We start from the raw sequence: 24,430 nt of genomic DNA on the forward strand, positions 1-24,430 counted from the left end.
AAACACAGCCATAAAAAGTTTATCCCAAAAGATCACTCTGGAAATCTTTCAAAATATGATAGTTGCTTTAAGAGGACAGAGAAATGGACACTTTCCATCATAAAGTTCCTTTCCTAGGTGATTTCATTAGGTTATTAAATAACCCCTTCCCCTCTCACATCCCTCTCCTTTGAATTACTTTTGTTTTTGAGAAAGGGAGAGAGAGAGAGAGAGAGAGCACGCATGAGAGAAGGGGAGGGGCAGAGAGAAGGGAGAGAGAGAGAATCCTAAGGAGGCTCCCTGGCCGGCAATGGAACCAGACACCAGGCTCTATCCCTTAAAACATGAGATCATGACCTGAACCGAAATCAAGAGTTGGATGCTTAACTGACCAGGCTCCCCTCTGAGTTACTTTTGAGCAGTTACAAAAATATTCTCTTCAAAGTCCTTGAACCAGGACTCATAATTGTTGTTTTCCCCCTTTTGGATGGACCTAGCAGATCTGAGAAGCCTGCTCTTGGGGTGAGGGGAGTGGGATAGGAGGTCCCGCACAATTCATTCACCTTGGGGGCCTCTCAGGGTTGCAGCACCTTCACCGGAGTCTTCAATTCCTGCGTATTTTCTAGTTTTTAAAAAATGTTTATTTTTGAGAGAGAGAGGGGGCAGGGAGGGAGAAGAGAGAGGGAGACACAGAATCTGAAGCAGGCTCCAGGCTCTGAGCTGTCAGCACAGAGCCCGACGCGGGGCTCGAACTCACAAACTGTGAGATCATGACCTGAGCTGAAGTCGGATGCCCAACCGACTGCGCCACCCCAGGTGCCCCAATTCTCGTGTATTTTCTACTATTTCTCCTAGCACCACAGGATCTTGGAGCTTACCTAGTCCAATCCCCTTATTTCCTAAATGAAGAAACTGAGGCTCAGAGAGGCTCAGCAAAGTACCTGGGGTCACACAGTGAAATAGCAGCGTCAGACCTCGGAGTCCTAGTTCTTGTACTGTTCGCTACATGATGTTCTAGAACTTCTCTTCCCCTGCCCCCCCCCCCCTCCTTCCACAGGAACTGTGGTCACACATAGGACAGTTGGAATCAGTGCACACAGCTCTTCTTAAATTGCTAAGTAGGACCTCCAGGAATTTTCTTTCATACCTTATTTCCTCTGAAGACCTTGAAACGATTTTGCATTTGTTCTCTCGCTTTTTTTTTTTTTTTTTTTTTTAATCTTAAAATTTGGCACTGAGATTCTATCCCTCTCCCTCAGGCAAATATTTCCTAGTAGTCACCTGCCTGACACTAGAGTTATTTCTGTGTGCGAATGTGTCCTCCTCATTCAAATTGAGGAGAGCTGAATTCTGAGTGTAGGTGACAGAATGTGACGTCGGGGAGGAGCCCAAGACTGGGCTCCACTTTCCCCACTTCCAACTCGGAACCCGTGCTTCTGTTTCTTTGTGGGTCCCCTTTCTTTCCTTCTGGTGGCCTTCCCTTCCTGCTTCTTCCCTGCTGGCCCCTTCCTTAAGCCTGCTGGACCCACCACTGCTGACTGTACCTGCTAGGAACCCTGCTGAGTGTCTTCCTTTTCACTCTCCACTCCCACCCTGGCTAATTTCATTAACTTGCAGGGTCCTGGACCACCCATGAAAGATGCAGGGGACCCTGCTCCTTACTCTGGGAGACAGGATGCAGAACCATTATAAATGCCGGAGGGTGAAGGAAATGGACAGGACACTTTCCTTCAAAGTGCATCCCTTGGGACATGTAAACAATACACTGCAGGATAGGAGGGTCCCATGTGGCCGTCCTGGGAATCTGCATAGATGACGTCACCAGGAATCACCCAGCAGACTGCAGTCTCCAGCACCTTCCCTCCGACATCGCTGGCAGGCCCCGGAGGGGCTGGTGACCGTACGCGGAGGGAGAACCTCATCGGTCCTTGTTAATTAACTATCCTTGGGATCATCTCATTATATAACCATCCCTGATGTCCGCATCTGACTCGGAACTGTCACTTTTGTCAGAAAGAGCGTCTTCAGGCCACGGGCACTCTGCAGAGGGGCTGGCGAAGGGTGGCTGTGTCCCTTCCCCACTGGCTGCCAGAAAGCTTATTTCCATTTCATCTGAATCCTCTAGGTTGGCTGTCTCTTCTAGAAAAGATGGTGACGTCGGGGGTACTTCTGAGTCGTCATCGGGGATCCTCACAAACACAGAGTTTAAATTTACATTGAAGGTAATTCTGTCCCCAGACTCCTCGGTGGAGCTGTCATCATCCTCGGAGACGGGGTCCTGTGGCAGCCTCCCTCTCTCCTTGTAGGCCCCACTCTTGCAGCATTCCGACTGCTCGGGGCTGGGCCACGCTGCCATCAGGCGCTCGGTGTCAGCCTCAGGTTCGGATTGATCCGGTTCCTCAGCGTCCGGCTGGATGCAGTCTTCCAAGGTGGCCGAGGAGGCGGAGGCCGGACCCAGAAGCCTGCCCGTTAGCCCGTGCATAGTATAACCACCTCCGCTTACTGGAGGGGCCACCTCCTCATTGCTGTCGCTCTCATCGTCGTAATTGTAATCCCACACTTTCTTCTTCCTGTTAACGTGAATCACCTCCACGAAAGCCACTGTTTCCAAGGGTGGCCTCTCGAGAAAGACCCAGGATGACAAGTTATGAAAATTCTTAAAAACAAGAGAGAGAGAGAGAGAGAATCAATTCTGAGTGTTTGCTCTTTATTTTTTGACATAATAAAACTCAGTGAGATGAACTGTTCAGTGACGAGGATGAGGAGGTGAGGCCAACGGCAAGAACAACAACAGCTAACGGTTACACGGTGTTTCCCACCTGCCGGGCACTGGTCTCTGTGCCTCACTCGTGTCATCATTCGTTTTACCCTCACGGCCCTGCCACGAAGCGGGCTTACTATTCTTATCCCCATTTCACAGATGACAAAAATGAGGCAGAGAGGTTAAGAAACGTGCCCGGGGGGCACGAACACTGAGCGGTGGAGGCTGCCTGCGGTAGAGGCTATGTTCCGGCCTCCACTCCTTCCCGCGGGGCTCCCCTCACCGCTTCCTGCTGCTCAGGGGACTCCGGCCACTTAGATTCTGGATTGCCATCTAAATCTGTCCATTTAGATTCTCCTAGGGCGTGTCAGGGAACCGTGGGTGAGGAGAGACTCTGGGGAGCCCATTGTATCCGGGTCACAGCCCCCTGGACTGGAGGATCTTAAAGATGAAGAGGGGATCCTAAAAGAGTTGGGAGGGTTAGAGGAATGGCAAGACCGGAGCTCACTCTATTCCAGCTCTCGGAAGAAAGCACCACCAGGACACCAGCCGAGCAGGGAGCTGTGGAGAACACAGGAGAACAAGGCTGAGTCTTGCCCCGTCGGTGGGTCTGTCTCTAGGTGGGGCGAACGAGGAGGTGGTCAGGAGACTCCTTTCAGAGACCTGGAATCGTCATCAGCACCATCTTCCTATTTTCCTAAGGCCTACTTGGGCTGCCCACTTGGGCAAACCTGCTCTTCCCCTACTCTACCCAAGCCAGGCGTAGGGACAGTTTTTCTGCTGGGTTGTTCGTCTTTTTTCCCACAGGATTCCTAGGGGCGCTTCACATCACCTGGATGCTAATTGTTTGCTGATTATTTATGTCACACGTGTTTTCCCCTAGCCCGTGGTTCACCATTTTACTCTCTTTGTGAGGACATTCGATGACAAGAAATTCTTAGTTTTAACGTAAGAAAACGTATCGATGTCGAGCCTCTATGGTGTCTGTTTTTTGCGTCTGAGAGAATCTTCCTTACCCCAAGGTCACATAGAATCTCCTACAGTGCCTTTCATAGGACAACCTTTAATATACCTGGAACTGGTATTTGTGTGTGGTGTGAGGTAAAGTTCCAAATGCATTTTCTCCCATATAGATACACTTATTGACCCAGCCAATCCTGTCCCCATGGCAATATCATTAAACATGTTTCCATACGTGTGGGTCTGTTTCTGGGCTCCCTATTTGACCAAATCTTTGTTAATGTCTCTCAAGAAGCCATTTTCTCCACAAACGACCTGTAACATCCTCTGTTAGATTTATTCTTTAATGTTTTAAAAATATTTTTTTATTACTATTGCAATGGTATTTAAAATAAACTATATGATTCCACTTAACTGTACGATTTCAAGTTCAAAACCAGATAAAACTAATCTATGCTGTTAGTAATCAGGATAGTGGTTATCCTCGGTGGGGGTTAGTTACTCGAAGGTGGCAGGAGAGAGACTTCTGGAGAGGCTGATTATATTCTCTTTCTTGATTTAGGCATGAATTACACGGGTGCATTGAGTTTGCGAAAATTCACAGGGCTTTATACTACGAGTTGTGTACCTACTTAATTTCTTGGAAGTTGAAAAGCAGCTTCATGTTTGTTTTCTGATTATTGCTGGTGTATAAAACCGCAAGCATTTTTTATATTGACTATTTTGTATGTACCAACGTCACTAAACTTATTAATCCTAATCATTTATCTCTAGATTCATGTGAATTTTTTACTTTGCCAGCTATATCATCTATAAATTGTCACAGTCCCTACCCTTAGTCCTCAGACTTTAAGATCTAGGAGGGCAGAAGTTTTTGTTTGTTTTGTTCTTTTCTATATCCCCAGCACCTAGAACATGTAAACACATGGTAGGCACTCGGTAAATATTTGTTAAATCCAAAAAAAAAAAAAAGAAAAAGAAAACTTTAACATCTGTTCTCGATGAAACACATATACACACAAATACACGAGGCCTAGAGTGTTCTGCTTTGCCATTCCTAGAGTTTTTACTTAGACACAGAGCAACAATTTTTCATGAAGAAGTATGAGAAAGACACAATAACAACGCGTCCTCTCAGTACTTGGGGTCAACACCATTAACAGGCGTATTTATAATTGGTGTATAATTTGGACACGCCTTAGGGATGGGAGGAACCCCAGGGAGACCTGGCGCGGGGGGGGGGGGGGGGGGGACGACTAGTAACCATTTTAGGTAAGTCAGGCAGAGAATTTATCTAGAAGGGAGTAGGTGTGGTAATAAGGACCTTTATATCTCAAGGCTACAGTGAGACATATCGGGGTAGGATTTGTCTAAGACCTCAAGGCCAAAGGAATAAATACTTGGCAGACAGGAAGAAGTGGATTAAGGCAGTGATAAGGCCGCAACTGACGGCTAACATAAAAGACTGAAAGATACGTTTACACTGAAGGATCAAAACTGTCCGTACTTGAAAGGCAGGGATCACAGTGTGGATGAAACCCAACACAGAGTCCTCTGCGTCTAAGGCGTCTAAGGCGGGGCCAAATTCGGGCTGGGTTCAAACACCCATTGTAATTAAAATCTCCCCAAGCACACTCACCACCCCCTAAACAGCCCCCAAACCCAACCCAAAGGAGTAAAAACACAAAGAAAAAGAATAGTACAATTTTATCAACTGGGGAGGAATATTTAAATGTGCAGTTGTTTATAAAAATGAGAAGAAAAAGATGAAATGAGTTTAGAGAAAAATAAGATATCTCTGAATGGAAACTGATAAAATGAATATAGGAAGACAGCAATGGGATGGAGAAAATGACAAATGAGGGGCAAATTAATTCTTTTATCTTTTTATAAGATAAATCCAGGGGTGCCTGGGTGGCTCAGTCGGTTGAGCGTCTGACTTCGGCTCAGGTCATGATATCGCTGGGTTTGAGAGTTCAAGCCCCACGTCGGGCTCTGTGCTAACAGCTCAGAGCCTGGAGCCTCCTTCAGATTCTGTGTCTCCTCCTCTCTCTGCTCCTGCGCCCCCCCCCCCCCCATGCTCATGCTCTATCTCTTTCTGTCTCTCAATAATAAATAAACGTTAAAAAAAATTAAAAAAAAAAAAGATAAATCCACCTTGCGTATATGTTCCATTGAAGTAATCCAAATTGAAAGATAATCTTTATAAAATGTTAATGAAACATACTGCATTATTCATAAAGTCCGAAGAATAAAAAGGAAGGAAAAGAAAGGAAAAAGAAGTCAATTCGGATGGCCTACAGCGGGCAAATGATTAAGGGAAAAATAAGACATTAATAACAATGGGATACTATGTGACCATTAAAAGTAACACGTGGGCCAAATATAAACAGAAAGCATCAAATGTAAATATAGATTTATAGGGATGGAAAAGTCACCCAGAGTGATAATGCATCTTAGTGTTTTTAGAAAACGTTTTTTTTCCTTCTGTGAAAACAGTTAAGAATATAATAAAAATTCTTAAGTTATAAAATAAAGATAGAAATTAAAAAAAAAAAGACTACATACCAAAACTTTGGGGAAATCATTTCTTAAGCATATGTAACCAACCCGTTTCAGTATTAATATGGTGCTTATGAAGACAGCTGCTATTAAAAACATAACAATTATTCCTCCTATTTTGGCGGATTCTGATGACTCTGTTGATGAAAAATGAAATGACTTTATTTCAAAATAAATTCAATAAATTATCACAGATGAGTGGAATAAGATATCAAAGAACAACAAACTTGGGAAAAACTATTGTTAACAGACGAAAGAGTGAAAGTAATCCAAGCATACATATTCTTAAATGATGAAAATGGCAGATTTATTTTTAAAAGTGAAATCTCTTCCAGTTTATAATGATGTTTTATGACTGCCCCATGCAATACAGTAGCCATCAGCCATATGTGACTACTTAAATTTAAATCATCAAAATAAAAAACAAAAAAACCTGTTTCTCATTCATACTGGCCATATCTCAAAGGCTCAAGAGCCACCTGTTAATACGGTTAAAAAGAAAACTCAAGGCCCAAAAAGGAGTCATTTTATGCCTGGCCCACATCACCAAACTGTAGTCTTCACTGGTCATTCTGGAATTTCCAACTCAGCACCATGAGGTAATCCACCTAATATAATAAGATCCTTTTGTCCCTCAAAGGGAGGTGACCTCACCTGAAAATAATCCTATTTTTGGTCTGACTTCCGCGTTCGGCCTTTAAAAACATTTCTCTTTCTGCAGCCCTCTGGAGCTCCTTTATACAGATGGGACGCTGCTCAACGCACAAATCGTTCAATAAAGCTAATTAGCTCTTCAAAATGGACTCGAAAGTTTGTGATTGAACAGTAGACATGACGGGCAGAAAGAAGTGGAGGAGGGGAGTTTGTCTGAGAAAAACAGCTCGGTTATTCTGAGGCTGGACTTTGGCCACACCAGGGCTCTACAGAGACCACTTTTGTCCTACTGAGTGCCCCTCAAGCTTCTTGTCAAAATTCCTTTTGGAGAATTGCAACCTTCTGACGGCAAGTAGCTTCTTAAATTTTGTTTTTCTGTCTCTCTATTGCGATGTAAGTTTCACGTGGTCAGGAAGCGTTATTTTTATTTGTTTTGTTCACTGCTGTTTCCCCAACATCTACAAGAGAATCCAGCAGACAGTGGGGCCCCAACAAATATTCGTCAAATGGACGGGCGCAGCTTTCCCTCAGGGCCTTAGCAAAAGAACCAACCGGTTAATTTGGGACTTGACCAAAGGGGAGACATTTCTCTCAATCTCTGGGCTAAACTCCCCCCATACAAGTGATGCCCTAAGCCCGTGGTATTCACCACTGAGTTTGAGGAAGTTAACGCTGGTCCCAGGTTGTCTTTCAAGCCCCGCCCCCCCCCCCCCCCCATCCTAACCTGTCTGGTTCCCAAGTTGGGCCAGTTGAAGGTAGTTCAGATGGCAAATCTGGACAGTGAGGAGTCCACATTATGTGAACCTGCTTGGTCCCTGAGTTTCAGACAATAAGAATTGAGACATCAAATATTTGGATGGCGAGGGGTACCTGTCCTTTCACTGTCTGGGGCAATGATACAAGAAGGGGGGCTGACTTCACGTGCAAATGATGTGTTCACACCACGTAAAGATGAAATGACACGACGCCGTGCTATTGCATGACTCTTTCTTAGCAGGGGAAACAGAAAAGGCAGGGCAAAAACTGAGTAATCACAGCGCATGTCAGCCTCCAGGGAACGTGTGCCTTTGGTCAGTCTTACATTCATCTTCCAAGTGGGGGCTGAGTGTTAGCCAACCATCGTCTGTCACGTCACGTTACTAATCTGAGTTTTTATTGCTGCTGTTGTGATTTACGATAAAAAATATTTACTTATTTGGTCTTTGTCCCCGGTTCCTGCAGGGCATAGAGCTCTGAGACCCCTGACAACTTTGCCCTGCATGTGAAGTGGTGGTGGAGACAGTCTTGTGGGACTGAGCCCCGAACACCAGGTAGACAGTGCCAGACTTGAGTTAAATTGCAGGACCCCGAGCTGGTGTGGGAGAATTGCTTGGTGTAGGGGAAAAGCCCCTCACCGGAGGAAGTACAGAAGTATTCCATGAGGAGACGAGAAAATAGTTCTCTATTCAGCTGGCTTTGCAGTTTCGTTTGTTTGTAAGATCGTTGTCTAATAATAATAATAACAATATAAATATAGTAACAACAGTAAGAAAAATAAAATAATAATAATAAAAATCTCGTCTTTGCCCCTGGTTCTTGGCACAGACCATTAAAAACCCTTGGAATTTCCTGAGCGACAGGAGTGTCTTTGGGGGACCATACCTGAGTTTATGCTAATGAACCAAGGGAGGGTGTTGGATAGCTCCAGGAAGGGGGCTGGTCACCAGAAAAACCAACCTGGTGTTTAGAGAGTAGGAACGGCTGGCCTCTGACTGTTGGGGAGGGGGGAGGGCTGGGGATGGGAGTTCAATCACTAGTGGATGACGATTTCATGATTCATGCCTGTGTAATAAAACCCAGTATAAACTCTTGGACAGCAAGGCTTGGGGAGATTCGGGGTCAGGGAACACACGGACGTATTGGGAGGGTGGTGCACCCTGACTCCATGGGGACAGAAGCTCCTGCACTCGGGACCCTTCCAGACTCTGTGCCTCTGCATCTGGCTGTTCATTGTATTCTTATGATAAAACAGTAATCCTGGGGCACCTGGGTGGCTCAGCCAGTTAAGTGTCAGACTGGCTCAGGCCATGATCTCATGGCTCGTGATTTCAAGCCCCACCTTGGGCTGTCTGCTGTTAGTGTGGAGCCTGCTTGGGATTCTCCCTCTCTCTCTGCCCCTCCCTTGCTCACGCTCTGTCTTTCTCTCTCTCTCAAAAATAAATAAACATTAAAAAAAAAAAAAAAAGTAATCCTAAGTATAGTGCTTCCCGAGTCCCATGAGTCCTGGTGAGTTATTAATCTGCAGGGGGAGTGTGGGACCCTCTGAATTTGTAGTTAGAGTGCACAGAAGTTTGGACGGCCAGACTTGCAGCTGGTACCCGAAGAGGGGGCAGTCTTGAGTCTGAGCCCCTTAACCTGTGGGGCCTGCTAACTCCAGAGAGCGTCAGAAAGGAATCAAATCACTGGACACCCGGCTGGTGTTGGAGAATTGGTATTAGGGCATACGTATGTAGATTTGTTTGGGGTTCCCATTTTCCTAAGAGCTACAGGCATAAGGAATTTATAGGCAAGTTCAGGTTTGCCCATATTTGACCGACCCTACACTAATGATTCAAGCTAATGCCTTTTTCCTTTAAAGATACTTGCAAGGAGCTACTTTTTCCTTTAAAATCGCTCCGGGCGTCGTTGGACCCTGCGGAACACGGGAGAGTCAAATCACACTGAGCATCTCCAAGCACTAGGCGCCAGGCCTGTGTCTACTGAATCCCCAAGGAAGCCATACCACTGCGGTTGCTTTCTTCTGTCCCACCTGATCTTGTCTGTCTGTACTCTGGTAAGTCAGACCATTAAAGAAACTCTCGTCGGGGTTGGGAAATTCAGAAAGGCTTCTTTGGTGGAGATTTTCACTTTTGGCAAAACACTTAGGGGCCTCGTCACTTCCCAAGCAAATAATCAGCAACGAACATCGCTAAGCCTGACTGTTCTCACTGCAGATTTCTCCACTCAGAGGAAGGTTCGGGGACTAGGCTGTTTCCCGTTCTGATGCCTTCGCAACAGAAGGACTTTTTAGTCTTCATGAGGGACTAGGTCATACGCACTGGTGAGGTTCCCTTCCATCTACAAGCTATAGCGAACTTTCCTGCAAGCTGGCCACGTCCGTGGGCCACACCCCACCTCCATAATTTGACCCTCTGATACCTGTGCGTGCAATTGGTCCCGGTAACCCTGCCTCCTGCAGCAGCTAGCTTGAATAATGGCCAACCCAAGGGCACCCAGAACTGAATTCGATCCCGACTCCCTGAGCTAAACTAAAAGCGTGGCACTTCAGAGGATCTGACTTTATAAAGACAGACACCTGATTGTCCCTCTGCTATGGCAACTTAAAAGTGACTTCACCGCATAGTAGAGACTGACCAACAGAAAGCATCTCTGTGATGGGCTTTTCGTGGAAGGAATACCTTCAGGGCTCCACGACTTTCAGATTCTTTTCATTAACCAGGTTTTCCCTCGGAGTGAAAGCAGAACATGAATTTTTAAACACTTATACCTGTTTCCTGTCCAGGTTGAAGGAAGGTACATTTGACTGGAGATCTATTTATTGCTCCCATATCTTTAGACTTAAAATAGACAGATACACAGTAGTTTGTGTTTGGAATCAGCTTGTCGATGACATAAGTGACATTTCCAATGATGTTTCCATTTAGCTTGGGGTGATGCTGTAAAAAAGAAGCAAAAAAATCAGGAAGGCTTTGAGTGAGAATTTCATTTGCAGGCAGGCCCTTCAAGCCTCCTTGGGGATTTGTCCTCAGATCTTAAATGGGGATAGAAAGATCTCAGGCTTGAAAAGAAAAAGTATTTTTAAGTCATTTGGGGCCAGCAGTTTAGCACAAAACTAGATGCACATTTTTAAACCATGAAATCTAGTCTAGCAACTGCACTCTATAACTAGTAGAAAAAGTTTCAATGAGGAATAAAAGTTTCCATGATGTTTGGGCACCTGGGTGGCTCAGTTGGTTAAAGGGTTGAGAGATCCACACTGAGCATGGTCTCCTGGAGATTCTCTCTCTCTCTCTCTCTCTCTCTCTCTCTCTCTCTCTCTCTCTCTCCCTCTGCCCCTCTCTCCCACTTGTGCTCTCTCTCTCAGGCAAATAAAATGAAAAAAAGAAAAAAAAAGAAAAAAATGTTTCCATGATGTCATTTTTACAAGATTATTTTGTCATGCATTAAGATAATCTTGCAAAACTAAGAACATAAAAAAGTGAGATTATCTTTTTTCATTAATGATATGTGTCTACTCTTCAGGAAGTGCCTTCATACATATTAACGAATGTGATTATGAAAACAGTCCACAGAGTTGCAATGATCTCCATTCTCCAGATGAGGAAACTACCACTCAGAGTGGTTAAGTAACTTTCCAAGGCCACACAGCATGGCTGTGGCAGAACTGTGGCTGATGTCTAATTCCTCATCTTCTCCCTTTAGACACCTTGCCCCTTCTGTTCCTAGGTAGTTCTGTTCCATTTTGGAATTAGAGAGATGATACGAAGTTTCTTTCAAGAAAAACAACTTCGGGGCACCTGGGTGGCTCAGTCAGTTGAGCGTCCGACTTCGGCTCAGGTCACGATCTCGCAGTTTGTGAGTTCGAGCCCCGCATCGGGCTCCGTGCTGACAGCTCAGGGCCTGGAGCCCTGCTTCGGCTGTGTCTCCCTCCCCTCAGCTCTTCCCCTGCTCACGCTCTGTCTCTCTCTCAAAATAAATAAAGATTAAAAAAAAAATTAAAAAAAAAGAAAAACTTCTGTGTGAAGTTTTATGGTTTTCAAAATACTAACAGTTCTACGAATCAGGATTTTCCAGCAGTTCATATACGGCCTTCTGCAATAATGTTTTTCTGCAAATTTCTATTTGGAAGGAGGAAGAATTGAAAGAAAGAAAGAAAGAAAGAAAGAAAGAAAGAAAGAAAGAAAGAAAGAAGGAAAGAAATAAAGAGAAAGAAAGCTCTAACAAATTAAACTCTCATGCAGTGCCAATAAGCAGTGAAGAAGAAAAAGAGGGCAGAAATAGAAACAGTGTCACGGAGGGAGGGCTCTTGCCTCCAAGAGAAATAGCCAAAAGTAGCTGAGAATCAGACTATCTGGGTTTCACACCTGGTGTTGCCATTGTGTGATCTTGATGAAGTCTGCCATACTTACTTCCTGTTTCACCAGGCAAACAGAAGCTCGCCTGAGTATTTTGCCCCCCCGCCCCCGCACTCGCCTTGGATGCACAGTCCCTGCTCTGCACTAAGGTCAATCCCTTCTTGTGCTTATGAGATTCCATCCCTCCTCACTTCCTCAAGCACATGGTCCAGCAATCCCTTTGGAACATCCCATCTGCATATGAACATGCTGTAACTTCTTCCATTTTCTTTTTCTTTATTTTATTTTGAGAGAGAGAGAGAGAGAGGGAGAGAGAGAAAGAGAGAGAGAGGATCTTAAGCAGGCTCCACACCCAGCATGCGGCCCGATACGGGGTTCCAACTCACAACTGTGAGATCATGATCTGAGCTGAAATCAAGAGTTGAATCACCCAGGCACCCCATAAGTTCTTCCATCTTAAAATGTCCCTCTTATGGGGCACCTGGGTGACTCAGTTGGTGAAGTGTCTGACTCTTGATTTTTTTGGTTTGGGCCATGATCTCATGGTTCATGTTCCAGCCCCGACTCAGGCTTTGTGTGCTGATAGTGCAGAGCCTGCTTGGGATTCTCCCTTTCCCCTGCTCTCTGCCCCTCCCTCATTCCCTCTCTCTCTCTCTCTCTCAAAATAAATAAACTTAAAAATAAAATAAAATAAAATAAAATAAAATAAAATAAAATAAAATCCCTCTCTCTTGACCCCAGCTTCCCCTATAGCTACCACAGAGTATCTCTCCTCTTTACAGAAAAACTCCTTAGAAGAATTAGTTCTCCTCACTGTCTCTAATTTCTCTCTTCCTTCTCTTTCTGGAATCCATTCTTACCAGGTGCTCACCCCATCACTCCACTGAGATCACTCTTATCAAGGTCACCAGGACTTCCATGTTGCTAAATCCAATACCCAATCCATAGGCCTCATCTAACGTGTCCCATTTATAGCATTTGATTCAGTAGATCACTTTCTCCTTCTGGAACTTTCTTCTCTCAGCTACCAGGACATCATTTTCACCTAGTTGTTCTCCGACCATGCTGGTTGCTCCTTCCCAGTCTCTCTCTCTCTTTTTTAAGGTTTTATTTTTAAGTAACCTCCACACCCAACATGGGGCTTGAACTCACAACAACCCCTAGATCAAGAGTTGCACACTGTACTGACTGAGCCAGCCAGGCACCCCTCTAGCCTCTTTTGCTGGTTCCTCATTTGCCAGATCTCTCTATTTTGGGCTTCTGGGGCTCTGACTTTGGACGTCCTCTTTCCTCTCTGCATATCCACTTCCGGGTGATCTCACCTTGTCTCAAGGTATCAATACGCACCAAGAAGCCAACGACTCCCCAGGACGTCTCTCCAGCGAGGAGCTCTCCCCTGAACTCCAGACTCAGAGCATCCAACTCCTGCTCACTATATCCTCCTGGATGCCTTATTGGCACCTCAAACTTAATATATCCAGATCCAAGCTACTGATACCCAATTATCCACCTCCTCCATCCGTAATCTTCCCCATTTAAAATTTTTTTAAATTTATTTTTGAGACCGAGAGAAAGAGAGAGAGAGAAAGAAAGAGTGAGAGTGTGTGAATGGGGGAGGAGCAGGGGGAGAGGGAGTCGAAGTTGGACGCTCAACCAAGACACCCAGGTGCCCCTGTAATCTTCCCCATTTTAATTAATGGAAACTCCAGCCATCCAGACGCTCTGGTCTCTTTCTTCACCCCATGGCACATCCAACCCATCCAAAAATACTGTCAGCTCCACTTGCAAGATATATGCAGAATTTAACCACTTCTCATTACTGCCAAGTGGTCCAAGCCACCACCATCTGTCACCTGGATTACACCAGTAGTCTCTTCTTTTTTTCTTGGTCTAATTTAATCTAATGATTACTTTTCTTGGGGCGCCTGGGTGGCTCAGTCGGTTGAGCTTCCGATTTCGGCTCAGGTCATGATCTCACGGTCCGTGAGTTTGAGCCCCGTGTCGGGCTCTGTGCTGACAGCTCAGAGCCCGGAGCCTGCTTCGGATTCTGTGTCTCCCTCTCTCTCTGACCCTCCCCCGTTCATGCTCTGTCTCTCTCTGTCTCAAAAATCAATAAACGTTAAAAAAAATAAATAAAGATTACTTTTCTTTAATGAAGAAGATCCTTATTAACCGTCATTTTCCTCTCATGGTGTTGTCAATATCCTAATACCCATAGCTTTCTTATTTTAAAAATAATAATCTCAAACAGAGTTAGTAGCTCACGGGTTGAATATCAATGAGATGTGACTGGTTTATGATATTTAAAGAAGCTTCGTACAGTCTCTGAGCTACATAAGCTGATTTTTCCCCTCTGTTATTTTCATTTTGTTTTGATTAGGGCGTTGATTATATCCAGGTAGATATTACAGCGAAAATTGTAATTTGCCATTTCCTACTAAGCAATTACCATCTTCACAGCCTCTTAACTGGTCTCCCAACCTCCACCTTTGGCTCCTGTGGTATATTCTCAATACACCAGCCAGGATGCCCTGTTGAAGCCTCCGGACCTCCAGCAGCTTCATGATACTTCAAAGCCTCAGACCCACAAAGCCCAACAAGATTGGGCCCCACTGGTTCCCTGATCTCACCTCCTTCTAGTCTCCTGTCCCAGTTACTCCATACCAGCTCCCTGCCCTGATTCTCCAATCTACTGGATCCACTCCAGCCTCAGGACCTCTGCTTCCTGTGCCCTCTGCCTGACACGCCCCTGCCCCTGGTGACTTGTGGGCTGGTACTTGCAAGGGTTTCTAATCGGCAAAGGGCTATGCACATGTCAGCTGCTGTTCCGGGAGGGCCCACTTCCACTCATCCCAGCACCCTGGAATTTCGCCCTAGTGTGCTGAAATTAGCCTGTTCTCTTTGTGCACACCACATTCCTTCCCTGTGTGCCCCTCGATGTTGCGCATGTGGCCTCTTCTTTGAAAGAAGACCACACTGCTAGGCTAAGTCAACGTATTTCCACAATGAATGAACTATAGAGACTTCTTTGCTTAAAGTCAGACCCCGCGGATTCAGACCCTTGAGGCTCAACTGCTCAAATCATTACAAATGTCTTTTTCCTTGTTTTGTTTTGTTTTTAAGAAGACGGTCAAATATATTCACTGCCAGCTCAGAACTGTTTCAGCCACTCACCTTCTTAACAATCTTCCCTGACTGTTCTTCGATGACGAGCGGTAAGTAATACTGTAAGATCTCGCCATTCAGTATCTTGGGAATGACTGGTGGAAATTTCACTATTACGTTGATGTGGTTGGTAGAGCCAACAATATCAAAGTCCGGTGGTTCCAAAGACACTGTGGAGAAAACGAAACCAGAAACACACCCCAATGATGTCAGCCAATGACTGCATCGCAGCAACGCTCCCGTGGCTGTAATACAACCTGACCTCTTGACAACCATCTTCTCTCTAACCTACGGTCTTAGGTGAGGCATGGGTTGTATTCTTTTTTTTTTTTTTTTTTATTGGTGAAAAACTGAGACTAAAAGCGATGTGATTTCCTTACTATTACCACAAGAAACGGAGGTTCCAGGATGGAAGTCAGGCCTTTCGGAATTTTCAGCCTGTATTCTAAACAAAATGACTTCTTATCATATCACAGTAACAATGATACCCAACCATTGGAGAAATATCAGAAAATACAGTAGGCAAGTGTCCCTGAATGTGGTTAATCGTGTTTTGTCTATATCGTATCAGCGTAAATATATACACACACGTATATAAATTGAACTAGTGCATACACACACACACACACACACACACACACACACAATCTCATCTAAAATTAAATCATTCTTACCTATAGCTTTGCATGGTATATATTTCACTTAACTCAATTCACAAACATATCCATGCATATTTGTCTACATCAAGGGGTGGAAAATGGGCCTGTGGGCTGGAGTTTTGCACAGCCTGCCAGTTCAGAATGGTTTTTATATTTTAAAGGGTTGTGGGGCACCTGGGTGGCTTCGTTGGTTAAGCCTAACTCTTGATTTTGGCTCAGGTCATGATCTCACGAGCCATGAGTTTGGGAGCCCCAGCACTGGGCTCCATGCTGACGGCATGGAGCCTACTGGGGATTCTCTCTCTCCCCCTTTCTCTCTTCCCATCAGCTGCTTGCTCTCTCTCTCTCTCTCTCTCAAAATAAATAAATAAATAAATAAATAAATAAATAAACTTACAAAATAATAAAAGGGTTGTAAAACAACTGAAGAAGGACAGCTGATATGGTGTATGATATGTGGCCCATAAAGCCTAAAGTATTTCTTTTCTGGCCTTTACAGAAAGTTGGCTGACCCTGGATCTTCATCGTTAACTTTTTAGGGGTGACTCTATTCCACTAAGCATCTGGCTGCACTATAATTTAACTGATCTGTTGCTTTGATTAATTTTTTTTTAACGTTTATTGATTTTTTATTTATTTATTTATTTATTTTAATTTTTTTTTCAACGTTTTTTATTTATTATTTTTGGGACAGAGAGAGACAGAGCATGAACGGGGGAGGGGCAGAGAGAGAGGGAGACACAGAATCTGAAACAGGCTCCAGGCTCTGAGCGGTCAGCACAGAGCCCGACATGGGGCTTGAACCCACGGACCACGAGATCATGACCTGAGCCCAAGTCGGCCGCTTAACCGACTGAGCCACCCAGGCGCCCCGATCTGTTGCTTTGAATATTTAGATTGTCTCTACATTTTCTGAATAGACCCACTGTGTCAATGAGCATTCTCAGAGCTAAATCATTACATTTGTCCACAATTATTTCTGTAGGACAAACCATTAAAGAGAAACTCTGGATGAGAGCAGGGACACGGCAAGATTTGAATACATCCTGCTGCAGATTTTCAGATATTCAAAGTACACTCTCTGCATTTCCCCTAAGCCTGGGTATTTACATGTGTTTGACGTTTACCATTTTGAGTCTTGACAAATGACGTCTCATCCTTACTTTAATATACTTTCTGTAATCGTCTGAGCGCCACGATCTATAAGTTGTGCTTTTCTTTCTTTCCTTTTCTGGACGCACACGTAAACACACACACACACAAATCCAGGGAATCTCGTCAGCACCTGAGTTGTCTGCGACAGTGGGATGCGGTTATTGTCACTTTGCTAAGCACGTATGTGTGAACGCACATCCACACAGCCTTTAACAGGGAGCTGAAACCAAATCTTTCTCTTGGAAACAGGTTGCAAATGAGGACATCGAAGAAGAGCTGGAGTCTGGCCGAGGGCCACCAGCAGCCACCCTGGAGCTGTTTAACACAAGTGCCACAGGGAGCTGCCTCCAGTCATAGGGAAATAAAGATAGGCAGACCCACTCTCGGGCTCCAGTCTCCGAGTGCCCTGGGTGCACGTGTGTTTTGGGAACTAACATAGATAAGAACTATTGGGTTATGATCTGGGGGAAGGGGTACCGTATTAAGGAAAACATTGGCCCAAAGAGTTGGGACAGCTCAGATACAGGCCTTCTGGACCTCCCGGCCTACTTCCTGTCGGGTTGTGACAGGAAATGAACCGGAACAAACCAACCATTGCTGCCGGAACGCCTGCCTTAGACAGGCAGTGAGGAATCGCCGGCAAAGGACAGATTATCGTCCCACTTTTTGGATAAGAAAACCAAGGCTCCGAGAAGCAAACACTTCACAGGTCCAGGGCCGCGAAGGGGCAAGGCCAGCTGGTAAACATAGCCCTGAGTTTGAGACACCTCTGCAGACCTATGTCACGGGAAAGCAAATAATGGTGATCTTGATGATGATGATGAAAATGATAAGCAGAGATGAACTCACCGTGTGTTGCCAGGAAGAAATCGCTGATACAGCTGACCAGCATTGTGTTTCCTCTGAATCCATCAACTCTGGGGATGTATGTCTCTGGCAGGACTTCCCACACATCGGTTAGGTCGCAAAATGATGCTGTGATATTTGAACAGTGCTCCACGATCTTCATATCGTCTGGTTTACTTTGAAAGGAAAAGACATGAGACAAGGCAAACTTTAGTATTTATGTGACGGAGATTCCGTTAACTGCATGCCTCACTTCCTCATTTCTTTACGTCTCTGCTCAAGCATCACCGTATCAGGTCGCCTGCCCTAACCACCTTATTTAAAATGCAACACCTTGGAAGATGCCTGGGTAGTTCAGTTGGTTAAGCGTCCGCCTTCCCCTCAGGTCATGATCTCACGGATCACGGGTTCGAGCCCTGCGTCAGGCTCTGTGCTGACAGCTCAGAGCCTGCAGCCTGCTTCAGACTCTGTGTCTTCCTCTCCCTCTGCCCCTCCCCTGCTTGTACTCTTTCTCCCTCTCTCTCTCTCAAAGATAAACATTAAAAAAATTAAAATAAAAAAATATACATATAAAATAAAATGGAACACCTAGGGGCGCCTGGGTGGCTCAGTCAGTTGAGTATCTGACTCTTGGTTTCAGCTCAGGTAATGATCTCACAGTTCATGAGTTCAAGCCCCGCATCAGGCTCTGCACTGACAGCACAGAGACTGCTTGGGATTCTCTCTCTCTCTCTGTTTTTCCCCCTGCTTGTGCCACTCGTTCTCTCAAAATAAATAAATAAGCTTAAAAAAAAAAAAAGGAACACCTTACCCCATCATGTCCACCCCCTCTCTCGCTTGCCTTCATGTTCCTGCATTCCTTTACCATCACCTACCACATTATATCTTTATTTGTTTTTTTGGTATTTCTGTCTATTTTCCGAATGTCTGCTCTAGGCTCCAGGAGACCAAGGGCTTTGGTTCATGGTTGGTCCCCTCGCAATGTAGTCGGTGCTCAGTAAATATTTGCTGGGTGAATAAATGAGCAAACGTTACACTTTCATGACAGAAGTCCCAGATCTCTCTGCCCCTACAAGACCATCAGGAGTGTCCTCCCTGAGACACATTCTCTCTCCAGCTGAAGATCACATGGTCCAGGCCTAAATCAGCCTGTTCTATAGGGACAACACAGATGTCTGATTTCTCGAGCCTCAGAAGGGTAAGTAGGTGATACACGTGACCACCTAACGCAGAGAGAAACTAAGACTTTGGCAGGCACCAGAGAAACTCACAAGAGGCCTTCCATGGGCCAGTCAGTGGTAGTAACAGCTGTTAGCCAGATAAACAGCAAACAAAAGAACGCAGCTACTAGATCAAAGTGACAACTTATAAGGGTGATGTCAGACGTGAGATCTGAGAGCCATAGAAGGCTCCCTCCATTATGTCATTAATCTCTGCAGCAACCTATAAGTAGGATACTGAGCTCATAGAAGCCGAGCTCTGTGCCTGAAGGTCACGGCTGATTAGTGATTAAGCCAGACCGTGGACCTGGTCTGGGCCAGGCAGCTCTCTGATGTGCCACCGCCCGCCCGCCCCGCCCCCCACCACTGAGTAAAGAAAAGTGAACAACACATTGATATGGTCACCAGATCTTTGGACTCCTGTCCTCAGAAAACAGTGCTTTTAAACATTCAGACTTACTGAGTCAGAGAAATAATTATAAAAACCATACGCCGTAATTATTTTGCGTCTGAGGCTTTGACCTGTAGAAATGGTTATAAATACAAGTTTTGTTGGAAGTGGTTTTGGAATATGACAGTATTCAGCTTAATTAAAAATGGACTTGTGTCTTGTCTTTGGACTTTTAAAGCTCTGAATACAAACCAGAGAGAGGAGGAGAGAGAGGCTTTATCACAAGATGACTCTTCCCCACTCCCCAATTAGTAGAAAGATAAGACCTTTAGCAAGAAAAAAATTAAGCGTCAAACCAACCTCATGACTGTGTACCATAACGTATAGTGAGTTGGTGCAATCGAATGGTTTTTTAATTCCCATGATAAGATAAGCCGGAAGCTGCGAAATGTCACCTTTAAAGTGCAAGATTCGTCTGACAAATCTAAAGGAAATAGGAGAAAAAAAAAAAAGAAAAAGAAACGGTGAATCTGCAACTCAAGGTATAGCTTGGCTCCTATCCCATCTGTTCCTTGGGATTTGGAGCCCACACTCCCAGCACAGAAGCCCAGGGGCCTTGGAACCACAGGAAGGAAATGGTTCTGGTGGACATGAAAAATAAAGTCATATAACTAATTGACGAACAACGCATTGTTAGGGCAGGCAAGCTTAGGATGCAGGAACTCGGCACTGTGCAAGCAGAATTTCGGCTCACGCTTAATTATCATGGACTCTCAGTGGCCCGCTGAATCAAAATGATCTATGTTATCCTGTCCCGGGCCACCTCATTCTCTCAACTCCACTCCACCTCTTTCTGCAGTCCCCTAAGCAGCTCGCTCAGCCCTCTGCCTGCCTTCCCTCCACTGAATCTTCCACCGCACTTGTCCCCCAGTCATGGAAGGAAGGGACAGATAAATGTATGCCTAGACTGTCCCTTTCCAGGCATTGAATCTGGGCAGCAATGCTGAAGTGGGTGCTGTTAAGAGACTCATCCTACAAACCGTAAGGCTGAGAGTTGGGTTATACAATATTATGCAGCTGGGAAGAGGCAGCGGTAAATGAGACTCTGAAGCTGTACCTGTCGGGCACCTGGGTGGCTCAGTCGGGTTAAGTGTCCAACTTTGGCTCAGGTCAAGATCTCACAGTGTGTGAATTCGAGCCCCATATTGGGCTCTCTGCTGTCAGTACCTGCTTTGGATCCTCTGTCCCCCTCCCCCTCTCTCCCGCCCCCACTCCCGCTTGCTCTCTCTCTCTCTCTCAAAAATAAATAAAAACATTAAAAAAAAAATAAAGCTATAGTTGTCAAATCCTGTTTAAATGCAAGTCTTTTTTTTTTTTTTTTTCCAAATTCACTTTTTATGATTCTTGAAGCTTCCAGTAGTTAGGACCTAGGGCCTTTGCTTCTTGACTTCGAACTCTTCGTCCTCTGTGCTCATCACAAGGTTGGATATATAGTTAATGCACAGTGAGATTATGGGGGCAGATTTATATATGTAGGCAAGGTGTTTAGTTCAAAAAAATTATTTTCCTTTACCTGGCACCAGATAACAGGTGTAAGAATGCAAATTAAAGGGAAATTATGTCCGGGTTGTTTTTTGTTTGGCATAGTCTGTCTCCTCAATCTTCGATGAAGGGGCTTTAAGTTGAAAATTCCTTTAAAAATGTTTTTAAAGATTTTATTAAAGATTTTATTCTTAAGTAATCTATACACCCAACATGGAGCTTGAACTCACAACCCTGAGATCCAGAGTCACACGCTCTGCTGACTGAGCCAGCCAAGCACCCCTGAAAATTCTTTTAAGGAGTCTTAAAATGATCTCTGGTGTGGGGCACGTGGGTGGCTCAGTCGGTTACCGGTCTGACTCTTGATGTCGGCTCAGGTTGACCTTGCAGGTCACGGTCCTGGGTGGTGATCTTGCGGTTCGTGGGTTTGAGCCCTGAGTGGGGTTCTGTGCTGACAAGGTGGAGTCTGCTTGGGATTCTCTTTCTCTTCCTCTCTTTCTGCCCCTCCCCTGCTCACAGGCACTCTCTCTTCCACTGAACGTAAATAAACAAACATTAAAAAAAATAAATAAAATGATCTCTGGTGTTAATTTCTTATAAGAGTTTTGAGAGACAAATGAGAAAATGTGGCTACTGTTGGCTCCTTTGACAGAGAAAAGGAGAGTATTTGAGAAAATCTGGGAAAAAGGATTCAGACAAAAATGGGCAACAGATCTGGGATCAGAAATCAAGCTCCCCGCATTTTAGACTTCTGAATGGTCACCCCAATCCTCTGTCCCTTACACGAAATTCAGCCAAGCCAAGAAAATCTCTTACCAGGCCACGCCGATACCACACCAACCATGAGGCCGATATACACTAGGAAGAAGAAAAAAATATTAGACCAGCAAAAATACTCTCTCCAGGCTCAATTTGTAATTATTGCTCTGGGTCTGGCATTCTTTTGTACACATGGCTTAATTAACGTTGGATTGCGACATCCATGTGTTAAGAAAAAAAATGCTCCAGTAAAGGGTTCTTGGAAGGTCACTGTTTGTATCAGCAGCACATGGCCCAAGGCTTTCAACCTGAGTGAATCCAAAATAAGCTCTGTTTGGGAGCTGGTGCTAATTCCAGGGCTGGTTGGTTGAGAGAATGTCCCGAGAAGCATTTACCTGCCTGGAAAAAGTCTCAGAATATGAATACACAGGCATGTTGTTGGTTAAGAAACGTTAAAGGTAAAGATGTTTGCCAAGGGTGGTGTAGGAGGCGTAGGAAGAAAACTGATGGGATTTGGGGGCCCTCATTTGTTTTCGGGATGACACAGTGACTTGGGAGGGGAGGGGTTGCAGGCATTTTTAGGACGCGGAGGCCAAGGAGGTTACACGCCCCCGTGCCTGGGCCGTCTGCTCAGGGGAGAAGTATACCGCCCATGGATCCCCTACCTATGAGCTATGGAACAGACGACACGGTGATAGTGAAATAGAATCAAAAGAAAGGTAGAGAAAAAGTGGACCAGGATGACAGAGAGAGAAAAAAAAATCAATGATAGAAACACGGAAGCCAAAGTTCAGGAATGACTTCTCAGTCTGGTGACATGGTAGGAGATAAGGGGTTTGGCCTCCTCCTAAGTATGGGAGTCGAGTGATAAACCCCTCCCTGGATTAGAATGAGGGTATTAAGAGAAATTGCTCTTGAGGTTGCTCACGAGGATATTCTCCGTCACTGTGGAGCCTGAAGTCACTCTTAGTTAGTTGTTTGTTTTCCTACCTACGTTCCATTTGGCTCTTGGCACCGGATGGGCTGATACTGGGCCCCTCATCAGGGAAAGCCGTTTGCTACCCCCAACAGGGCTCCGGGTGGTGGGGTGGCTGCTGGCTTGGCCCTAGGAGCACTGGGACAAAAGTGACACTTACCCACGGGATACAAATCACGGGGTCTAATCCAGGAAGTATTCTGGCTCCAAAGCATCTTTGGTATCAAGTCTTTTCTTTCCTTTCACATCTGAAAGGAAATAGATATCAGGTGATCCAAATGCTGAAGTGTTTACTTAAATTACAAAAGATAAAAAAGGACAAAGACAGGACAACGTGGGAGGAACAGGAATTTTCCTGTTCCAGGCTTCCTCTGCCTTCCCAGGAGCTGGACCTGGGACCAGTTCCCTATCTAGCTCTGGGAGAAGTTTTAAATTTAATTTTTGAATGGGCGACAGAGTTACTCGCTTCCAAAAATACACAAAAGCAAAGAGCAAAAGGTCTTGATTCCTTCAGAAAACTACTTCTATTAATTTTTTGGTGAGTCCTTCACATCTTTATGTATAAGCAAAACCAAATATATATTATTTCTCCTTCTTGTTTAAAAATGTTTTATTTTTTTTTAATTTTTTTTTTCAACGTTTTTTATTTATTTTTGGGACAGAGAGAGACAGAGCATGAACGGGGGAGGGGCAGAGAGAGAGGGAGACACAGAATCGGAAACAGGCTCCAGGCTCCGAGCCATCAGCCCAGAGCCTGACACGGGGCTCGAACTCACGGACCGCGAGATCGTGACCTGGCTGAAGTCGGACGCTTAACCGACTGTGCCACCCAGGTGCCCCTAAAAATGTTTTATTTTTGAGAGAGAGAGAGAAGAGGGAGAAACAGAGCATGGGGGGGGGGGCGGGGCGGAGGCAGAGAGAGAGGGAGACACAGAGTCTGAGGCAGGCTCCAGGCTCTGAGATGTCAGACAGAGAGAGCTAGCGGGGGGAGGGGCAGAGAGAGAAGGAGAGAGAACCAACCCCAAGCAGGCTCCATGCTGTCAGCATGAAGCCTGATGGGGGGCTCAAACTCACAAACAGTTGAGAACACGACCTGAGCCAAAACCAAGAGTCGGATGCCTAACTGACTGAGCCACCCAGGCGCCCCTAGGTGTTCCATTTTATTTTATTTTAATTTTTTTAATGTTTACTTTTGAGAGAGAGAGAGAGAAAGACGGAGTGCAAGCAGGGGAGGGGCAGAAGGAGAGGAAGACACAGAATCCCAAGTTCACGCATTAGTTTCATGCATTCGTTTCTGAGTTGTCTGTTTTCAGATTTAAAGGTATTTTCTTTCTTGGCATCCGCATTGTGAGTCCTAGTTACCTTCTCTGCCTCAGGGCTTTTGTCTCCATCCAAGCAACTGCGCCCCATAGGTTCTGGGTGTCCTGTCCTCCCAACACTTGTAGCAGGCATCAAGCCCCCGCGCTGAAACTGGAAAAGGGCCACGGGGCGGCAGACCTGAGTTCAAGCTCAAAACATGAAAAAGTCCTCTCGACTATGAGGTAACAGGTCCCATCCGGGTATTCTACAGGAATCCGAGAGATTCCAAGTCAAAGATGCCTTCCCTGCTGCAGACTCCCCCACCCATGAGCTATCTAGGCTCCTCTGCTTACAACCTGTCCCACAAGACTGCACCCGTTTAGAGTGT

General features: G+C 45.2%; 1 protein-coding gene across 4 annotated transcripts in view; it reads right to left on the reverse strand.

Annotated features, from left to right (window-relative positions):
* Window positions 1-821: 821 nt before the first annotated feature.
* IFNAR2 (interferon alpha and beta receptor subunit 2) overlaps window positions 822-24,430 on the reverse strand; it is a 30,500-nt gene continuing 6,891 nt past the window's right edge. The window contains exons 2-10 of one of the 4 annotated variants that reach the window (XM_078452825.2): window positions 24,106-24,213; window positions 22,904-22,991; window positions 21,825-21,866; window positions 19,827-19,950; window positions 17,859-18,031; window positions 15,205-15,365; window positions 10,443-10,611; window positions 6,269-6,399; window positions 822-2,635 (exon numbers count right to left, since the gene is read on the reverse strand). In XM_078452825.2, coding sequence (XP_078308951.1) covers window positions 1,931-2,635; window positions 6,269-6,399; window positions 10,443-10,611; window positions 15,205-15,365; window positions 17,859-18,031; window positions 19,827-19,950; window positions 21,825-21,866; window positions 22,904-22,958 — 1,560 coding nt within the window. In that variant the 5' untranslated portion in view covers window positions 22,959-22,991; window positions 24,106-24,213 and the 3' untranslated portion in view covers window positions 822-1,930. Of the gene's footprint in view, window positions 2,636-6,268; window positions 6,400-10,442; window positions 10,612-15,204; window positions 15,366-17,858; window positions 18,032-19,826; window positions 19,951-21,039; window positions 21,159-21,824; window positions 21,867-22,903; window positions 22,992-24,105; window positions 24,214-24,430 lie in introns of those variants that run through there. The other 3 variants (XM_078452826.2, XM_078452828.2, XM_078452827.2) reach the window with 3 other exon arrangements.

Source organism: Panthera onca, chromosome C2, assembly GCF_046562875.1.
Source record: "Panthera onca isolate mPanOnc1 chromosome C2, mPanOnc1 haplotype 2, whole genome shotgun sequence".
In the NCBI taxonomy this organism is placed as follows: domain Eukaryota; kingdom Metazoa; phylum Chordata; class Mammalia; order Carnivora; family Felidae; genus Panthera; species Panthera onca.